Here is a 9,168-nt window from a genome sequence, read left to right as displayed (position 1 = left end):
AGCTATCATTCTGCTCCTTTTAGCTATCATTCTGCTCCTTTTAGCTATCATTCTGCTCCTTTTAGCTATCATTCTGCTCCTTTAAGCTATCATTCTGCTCCTTTAAGCTATCATTCTGCTACTTTTAGCTACCATTTTGATCACTGATGTGGTCAACAAGCCGAAGGTGCTGAACGTTCAGAAATTAATTTGATCTCCTTTCAAAGGTCAAGAGTTTTAGAATCAGCGTTGTGTGTGTTGGTCCGGTTCTGTGGCCACTCTTTTATGTTTTGATTTTTAATGAACAGGTTCTGGTTCTGACGAAGGTGAAACAGAACTTGACTGAACCAACAAAAGAAAAAAGATTAAAGTCGGAGGAAAAATAAAACGTTTGTAGTTTTCAGGTTGAATCCTTCAGAACCCGAGTCACGGCTTCAACAACCAAACAGAACCTTTTGGACCTTCCACATGAAGTTTGGGTCTGCAGCGTGGAGGAAGCTTCTCCCTGAGACCACGAGGCGGTTCTGTACCTGAGCAGCGCTCCGAACAGCTTGGTGACGTTCTCAGACGTCTGGACCACGACGACAGGCTTGGACAGAACCTGAGACAAATCCATCTGCAACAAAAACAGAACCAGCTTTCAGGCCGGACCTCGTCCGCATTCCTGCTGCGACCATGGAGAACCCGAGGCTTACCTCACTGACCGTGTTCTGGTTCAGAACCAGGATGATCAGCGCTGAAGCTCCAAGGACCAAGGCCCGCTTCATCTGAGGAGGAGGAACAGGATGAACGCTCAGCAGGAAGTCATCACAGCCAACGAGTTCATCTAAAGGCTCCAGTATACTGCCGCGTACGTCCGTTCACGCGTACGTAGGCGTGTACTGTACGCAGAGGGCTCATACGATACTCCAGCGTCCACCCCGAGCAGCCGCAGAGCAGCTTCACAGACAAGGGGCGTTTACCTTCGGGACAAATTGAGGTCACCGATTGGTCATTTGCTGACACGCCTACTGGATTGATTGACAGGTCGAAAAAAAAAGAAAAAAAGCGAGCGCTGGCAGCCTCAGCTGCAGCGGTGTTCTGTGTTTATATGTTGTTAATAAAACGATCTAAAAAAACAGGGAGCGCTGGCCCTGCAGTCCACCAGGAAACCTCCAGACCCTCCCGCAGCCACGCTGGACCTGAGTTTAATTCGCTCGTGACAAATTCCTTCATTTCTCTCCATTTCAGTCATGGCATCAACGGAGGAGGAAGAGATCTCTGCCTCTTGGCAACAAAACTAAAGAAAAGGCCAGATCAGGGATGAAGAAGGGGAATTTAATACATTGGTGTCGCATACAAAACAGTCCCTCGCTGGGCAGTTTATTGTGCGACACCGCGTACACGTATGTGGTCGTAAAAATGTGAGCTTTGCACGGACATGCCCTGTGGGGTACGTATGTACGTATGTACGTACGTACGCGGGAGTATACTGGGGGCTTTACTTTACTGACGACGGCGTCAGCGAAGGACTCCTGCTTCCAGGTGGACGCTTTGCTGTCGTCCATCTCCACGGGAACCACTCCGATCCAGACCTCCTGCTCCTTCAACTCGTCTTCATCGTTCCCTTCATCCAGCCGCGTCTCCTCATCTCCCACCTGAGGAGGTCAGCAAACAGTCGAGCTGAAAGAAAACAACTTTCACTGCTGCTGCACTAAACAAACAACTTGAATAAACAACAGTTAATCAGAATATTTAGTTTTTCTATTAAATAAAGTTGTTTTCCTATTTGTTGTAAAAAATGATCCGTTTTATTCAGATTTTTTTAAATATTTGTTTCTGATCACAACAACTGGAACTGAAAGAAAAACTAATCATGACCCACATCTAGGGCTGAGTGCTGAACCTCACTTCTTTTGTGGCACCGACCAAACTGCACCGGTCCATGTATGTTTGAAAACACGCCTCTTCTTTCAGTGTCGAGTTTCTGTGACTGGCTGTCACGTGTCACGTGGTTTCAGCACGCCGGCAGGTAAAACACAGACATATGACAAGCAGACTACGTGTTTACACCCAGAGCTGCATAGAGCTGCTGTACAGCTGTATGTCTATGGTGCTGGTGACGTTCACACACCGGGTTCACGTGTCTGTTGTGTGAACTGTGCAGCGCGTGTCGTCGAACGGCTTCAATTTACGAGTTGCTCCGTGTTTGACTGCAAGGAGAGAGGAGAGCAGCCTCCTCCTCCTCCTCCTCAGCGTTAGTCAGCCTGTGAGTGTTAGGTCGTTAATAATAATGGTTTTTGATCAATAAGAGCACAACCATGTTATTGTTGATGTTTTGTTCTCATCTCAGTTAGGGAGATGATCAGATCCCTAAACCCCAGAGAACCACAGAGAAGATTCAGGCAGAGACACAGAGGTGCAGAAGTCTGCATCATCCCTACCTCAGTGAATCCAGTGACCTGCTGGTGGGATGTGAGGGACAATACATCAAACTGACAACCAGGTATCTGTGTGTGCAACAATCATCATCCACAGCCTCAGAGTGAACATGTTCTACTGCTGGAGACACCATCAGCCAGAAGCAGCTGGTTTGTGTCCAGAGAAAACAGACATGTTGATGTTTCTGAAGAAGAACTGTTCAGTGAAAAGGTCCTCAGTGTAGCAGTGAACATTAGACACTGACCTGTCACTGGTTTGTAACTGGTCTTTGAACTGGAAATTATTTGTTTATGTAAGAAAACTGCTTGGAATAGAAAAATACCAAAGTTAAAAAATAAAACTCACAATTTGTACTGTAATGTGTAACATTGTTTTATTCTTGTTAGAATTAATATTAATTATAAAATTGGTACCGAAATAAGAACCGTCCAGGAACCAACACTGAAGTGAAGGTACCAACACCGGTACACATTTTTTTAGAAAGGTACCCAACCCTACCCACATCAAAACAACCATCAACATCAACGAGGACCCTCACCAGTACACATACTGCAAGAATCGATCAACAGAGGACACCATCTCCTCTGTGGTCCACACTGCTCTCTTCCACCTGGAGCAGGACTCTTACGTCCATATGATCTTTGTGGACTTCATGTCTGCCTTCAACACCATGATCCCCCAAACCCTGATGGACAAACTATCCACACTAGGACTAAGCCCCTCCATTTGCAACTGGGTCCTGGACTTCTTAACAAACAGACCACAGTTAGTGAGGATCCACAACCTCTCCTCCTCCACCATAACCCTCAGCACTGGCTCTCCTCAGGGATGTGTGTTGAGCCCCCTCCTGTTTGCTCACGTATGATTGTGCAGCTACCCATCCAGGCTGTCACATTGTAAAGTTTGCAGATGATACAGCGGTGGTGGGATGCATAACAAACAATGATGAGTCCAGCTACAGGCAGGAGGTGGAACACCTGGAGAGCTGGTGCAGAGAGAATAACCTTCACATCAATGTGAAGAAGATGAAGGAGATGATTGTGGACTTTAGATAGAACAAACACACCTACACCCCCTGAGCATAAGAGGATCTGCGGTGGAAGTGGTCTCCAGCTACAAGTACTTGGGTGTGCACCTGAACAACAACCTCAGCTGGAGCAACAACACCACCAGCCTGATGAAGAAAGATCATCAGAGACTCTACTTCCTCAGACGGCTGAGGCGAGCTGGTCTGGAAGCTCAGTCCTCACCTCCTTCTACAGGTGTGCAGTGGAGAGCATCCTGTGCTCCAGCATCCACGTGTGGCATGGAGGCTGCACAGCTGCAGAAAGAAAAGCTTTGCAGAGAGTGGTGAAGGCTGCACAGAAGATGTTGGAGTCAGTCTCCCCACCATCACAGACATCTACACCTCCAGATGCAGGAAGAGGGCCACCTGCATCATGAAGGACCACACTCACCCAGCACACACACTTTTTGCCCCACTCCCCTCAGGAAGGAGGTTGAGGAGCATTAAGTGTAGAACCACTAGACTGAGGAACAGCTTCTACCCTGAGGCTGTTAGACTCATGAATCTCTAACTAGAAGAATCACTGTAATGCCACTTAATTGTTGATATGTCCTGCTGACTATCCATGCTGCTGATCTCATGCTGCTGATCTCATGCTGCTGTGTTCATTCGTCCTCATCTGCTCACACAGACTCATGTTCGTGCTGCTGCTGTTCCGTGTATTGTTTTTGTACTTTAATGTTTAGTGTATTCTTAGTTCATACCTTCGATCTTGTTACTGCTTTTCTTTACCAGTTGTACTTTGCTGGATGTAACTGGGACTCTGTGTACACAGTTTCGTTCCACCACACGTGAAACTAACTTTGACTTAAAGAACCGAGCCTGACCCTCCATGCTGTTTCACATTTCCGTCCGGACTCACCAACACCAGGTCCCCCTGCAGCCCCTCGGGGCTCCTGCTGCCCCCGCTGGATCCCACCACCTCCCCCCGGAGCAGGGCGCTGACCCCGGCCCGGTCCAGGAACACCTCCACAAGAGCGACCTGCTCGGCCGCCAACAGAAGCCCGGACCACGGCAGCAGGAGGAGCGGGATCCCGAGGCGGCCCCACCGAGCCGCCGCCATGAGCCGGCTCAGCTTCCGAACCCACGAACCCACGGTCAGCTGTCGTCCATTGGTTCACACGCCGCGGAGCTGTGCGCCTCGCACGCGACCTCTACAACGTAAACAGGAAAAAGATTCTACTTCCGGCTGGAACCGGAAAACGTCCTTTTAATCCTAATAAAAGGTGGTTACATAGTTTTTATTTTTTGTTTTAAATACCAGTATAACCGTAGTTTAAGATAAAGTGTTACATTTTACAAAACTTCCTAAACTTTTTAAATGTCGGCATGGAAACAAAGAGTTTAACAACAAGAGAAGTATCTTCCTACACTTTCTTTTTGTTTCGGTCTTCCTGCTCTATGTACGCGGGACAGCTGATCCAGTAGAATTACTCCGGGATTTACTTCTCGTCAGAGGAGAGAAATAAAGAGACTTTCCACGTTCATAGATTTAGTTTGAATGAGCCCCGAAAGACCAAAACTCACAACGTTTGCGCTTCCGCCGCTCTGCCCGACCGTTACATCAAACTAAACCGCGTGCTGCTTTCAGTATTGACAAGTAAACCTATCAGTTATTGGTAACGTCATAAAAGTACCTAAAATATATTTTAAAATGTTTTACGACCCTTAGTATATATGTGCGCATGCGTGATAAGTAGTTACTAACGAAGATCGTCTCTGAACTTTAAACAGACGTATGACTCGATCATAAAAAAGCTTCATAAACAAATGTGTATTCATTTAGTTATTTCTAACTTAGGTTAAAAAAAGTTTGATTTGATCCTATAGATCTTATATGAAATGTGTTTTACTGTTAAAACACAAGGCTGGAGAAAATAGTTATATTTTAAGTCATTCTGTAAATTACACAACATGAACAGTATTAGTTATATATACGTAATTTACATATTTTATACGTATTTTTATTTGTCATTTATTTGTTTGCAGTGGTGGGATGTAACTAAGTACAATCACTTCATTACTGTAGTTAAGTACACTTTTCACGTATCTGTACTTTACTTAAGTAGAGTTAAACATGGGTACTTTTTACTTTTACTCCACTACATTTTACATTAAGTATCTGTACTTTCTACTACACTACCTTTCTATAACGCGTTGTGTTACAAGTTACAGCGCCTTGTGAAAGTATTGGGCCCCTTGAACTTTTCAACCTTTTGCCACATTTCAGGCTTCAAACATAAAGATATAACATTTTAATTTTTTGTGAAGAATCAACAACAAGTGGGACACAATCGTGAAGTGGAATGAAATTTATTGGACGTGTCAAACTTTTTTAACAAATAAAAACTGAAAGTGGGGCGTGCAGTATTATTGGGCCCCCTAGCGTTAATACTGTAGCTCCGCCTCTTGCTGCAGTTCCAGCTGCAAGTCTCTTGGGGTTTGTCTCCATCAGTTTTGAACATGAGACACTGAAGTTCTGCCCATTCTTCCTGCAGAACAGCTGGAGCTCAGTGAGGTTGGATGGAGAGCGTTTGTGAACAGCAGTCTTCAGCTCTTTCCACAGATTCTGGATTGGATTCAGGTCTGGACTTTGTCTTGGCCATTCCAACACCTGGATATGTTTATTTGTGAACCATTCCATTGTAGATGTGTCTTTATGTTTTGGATCATTGTCTTGTTGGAAGATAAATCTCCGTCCCAGTCTCAGGTCTCTTGCAGACTCAAACAGGTTTTCTTCCAGAATGGTCCTGTATTTGGCTCCATCCATCTTCCATCAATTCTGACCATCTTCCCTGTCCCTGCTGACGAAAAGCAGGCCCAAACCATGATGCTGCCACCACCATGTTTGACAGTGGGGATGGTGTGTTCAGGGTGATGAGCTGTGTTGCTTTTACTCCAAACATATCGTTTTGCATTGTGTCCAAACAGTTGGATTTTGGTTTCATGTGACGAGAGCACCTTCTTCCACATGTTTGGTGTCTCCCAGGTGCTTGTGACAAACTTTAAACACTTTTTATGAATATCTTTGAGAAACGGCTTTCTTCTTGCCACTCTTCCATAAAGGCCAGATCTGTGCAGAGTACGACTGATTGTTGTCCTATGGACAGACTCTCCCACCTCAGCTGTAGATCTCTGCAGTTCATCCAGAGTGATCATGGGCCTCTTGGCTGCATCTCTGATCAGTCTTCTCCTTGTTCCAGATGAAAGTTTAGAGGGACGGCCGGGTCTTGGTAGATTTGCAGTGGTCTGATACTCCTTCCATTTCAATATGATTGCTTGCACAGTGCTCCTTGGGATGTTTAAAGCTTGGGAAATCTTTTTGTATCCAAATCCTGCTTTAATCTTCTCCACAACAGTATCTCGGACCTGCCTGGTGTGTTCCTTGGTCTTCATGATGCTCTCTGCGCTTTGAACAGAACCCTGAGACTCTCACAGAGCAGGTGCATTTATACAGAGACTTGATTACACACAGGTGGATTCTATTGATCATCCTCAGTCATTTGGGACAACATTGGATCATTCATAGATCCTCACTGAACTTCTGGACTGAGTTTGCTGCTCTGAAAGTAAAGGGGCCCAATAATATTGTACGCCCCACTTTTCAGTTTTTTATTTGTTAAAAAAGTTTGACACATCCAATAAATTTCATTCCACGTCACGATTGTGTCCCACTTGTTGTTGATTCTTCACAAAAAATTAAAATTTTATATCTTTATGTATGAAGCCTGAAATGTGGCAAAAGGTTGAAAAGTTCAAGGGGGACGAATACTTTCACAAGGCACTGTACATTCACGTCGCAACTTTTTTATTTGTTCGTATATTTGAAAGTAACCAATGATGAGAGGGGAGCTGGTCCATCGAATCACTGCAAAGTGGGCAGGTAACGTTAGACCCACCTTCAAGAAGAGCTATATTCTAGTACAAAGTTCATACGTCACTGAACTGGGCGCACCCACAGCGCCACTAACACACCCAAAATGGATTCCACTGAGGAAAGTCACCCAGAAGATACAGTACCCAGGGCCTTATTGAAAGATTATTAAAAGATTATTGAAAGGCTCAGTACAGCAGGACAGATTCTCCCACAAGAACCAGACTGGACTCCAAAATCTTTGAAAACCAACTTGTTCTGAACTTGAACAAGAACTTCTTGCTGCAACATTAAAATGTGTCGGTTCATGATGTTAGGAGACGAGAGATGTCTCCAAGTGTCTCGACACTCTGGTCCAAGTTTTAAAAATGTTGTCAGGAAGTTAAAATATTGTTCAATATTGACCCATTACAAGGTTGACTAGACATATTTTAACTAGTTGATGACAAACTGAGTTGAACTGATCAGATGTTCCTTTGTCTAATGCTCCTTTTGTTCATCAGACAACTTTTACTTAAACGTGTTTACTGCAGTTTAAAATGACACATTGGTTTTGATTTGTGTTGAATAAAAACTTTCAAAGGTAAAATCATTCCTCTTTCTTATTTTGATTAATGACATTTAACTCTGCAGCTCATCTCTGAAATTCTGACACAGAATCACAAGTCCAGGTTGACCAGTGTCACAGAGTAACACAATAAAAACATGTATATCTGCAGCATCCGTCAGTAAAATGGAACGACACTATTAATGTATTACAGAAAATATACATATGGTACGCAGACTCAAAGACATGTAGACCATTACATTATGTAATACATACAGCAAGTACTTTTACTTTTAATACTTTGTTTTTTTAAAAGCAAGTACTTATTTACTTAAGTAAAAACGTTAATGTGGTACTTCTATTTTTACTCGAGTACATTTTTGTCTGTGTATTTGTACTTTTACTTGAGTACAGTGTTTGAGTACTTTCTCCACCACTGACTGTTTATACTTCGACTCTAGCTCCGATTGTTGTGAATGTTCTGGCGCCGTCTTTCTGCTCAGAGTGAAGCATCTTTCGTCTGTTTTCAATCTTTGGCGGAGTCATTCAGTTAAAGTGGGTCTCGTGCGCGCGCCGCGGCAGTTATTCCTGTCGCACCTGTAGGCAGCCACAGTCCGGGGGGGCGGGGGCTGCGAGGAAACTGAGGCCGGGCAGGAGCATCACAGGGCGGCGTCACAACAAGCGGCACCCCGCCGGAGGCCGGTCCGTCCGGAAACCAGAGTGGAAGTGTCGGCGTCACGGCGCGAACATGAGCGGAAGAGTCGGAGAGCTGAGCCCGAACCAGGCGGAAGTTCTGCAGCAAGTAAGCGCGTGATGGTTGTGGTGCTCACCTGCGCAGGTTGATTCTGGTGGAAAGGTTCTCAGGAACCACCGCTTCTCAACATTTACTTTGCTTTCACTTCAATAGACCAGCACACCTTACTAAAACCATTTATAACCGAGTGTTTCAAATATAATGCGCACGAGCCAAGGACACAGAAGATGAAGATTTATAAAAGTTAGCAGGAAACAGATGTTCGCCTTCAACAGGACAAGGAGTCAAATGGGTTTTAATGTTGAAGCTCCACCGTCCAACAAGACTCACTTCTGCTTTTCTCCAACTAAACCAAGTTGAGCACGAGAGCAGCCTGACATGCAACACAAGGAGAAGTGAACAAATATTAAATAAAAATCTAATTATGATTCCAAGTTTTACTGTAAGTCCACCGAACTCTGCTGCACGTGGGAACTTCACTTAGAGTAATAACCAGTTCATAACCTGTAAATGATTAGAGTAATAAC

At 44.5% G+C, this 9,168-nt stretch overlaps 2 protein-coding genes across 2 annotated transcripts in view; one reads left to right on the top strand and one right to left on the bottom strand.

Moving 5' to 3' along the window:
* rnf215 (ring finger protein 215) overlaps positions 1-4,529 on the bottom strand; it is a 16,694-nt gene extending 12,165 nt beyond the window's left edge. The window contains exons 1-4 of the mRNA XM_037679972.1: positions 4,329-4,529; positions 1,473-1,616; positions 675-746; positions 510-595 (exon numbers count right to left, since the gene is read on the bottom strand). Coding sequence (XP_037535900.1) covers positions 510-595; positions 675-746; positions 1,473-1,616; positions 4,329-4,529 — 503 coding nt within the window. The remainder of the gene's footprint in view (positions 1-509; positions 596-674; positions 747-1,472; positions 1,617-4,328) is intronic.
* A 3,941-nt stretch (positions 4,530-8,470) lies between these two features.
* Positions 8,471-9,168, top strand: part of LOC119413100 (SEC14-like protein 2) — a 36,381-nt gene continuing 35,683 nt past the window's right edge. The window contains exon 1 of the mRNA XM_037680111.1: positions 8,471-8,689. Within this exon, the coding sequence (XP_037536039.1) occupies positions 8,636-8,689 (54 nt within the window). The 5' untranslated portion in view covers positions 8,471-8,635. The remainder of the gene's footprint in view (positions 8,690-9,168) is intronic.

This window comes from Nematolebias whitei, chromosome 8 (genome assembly GCF_014905685.2).
Source record: "Nematolebias whitei isolate Nwh7 chromosome 8, NemWhi1, whole genome shotgun sequence".
NCBI classification, from domain to species: domain Eukaryota; kingdom Metazoa; phylum Chordata; class Actinopteri; order Cyprinodontiformes; family Rivulidae; genus Nematolebias; species Nematolebias whitei.
Note: the sequence above shows the minus strand (reverse complement) of the source record. Positions and strands in the feature narration are given on the sequence as shown.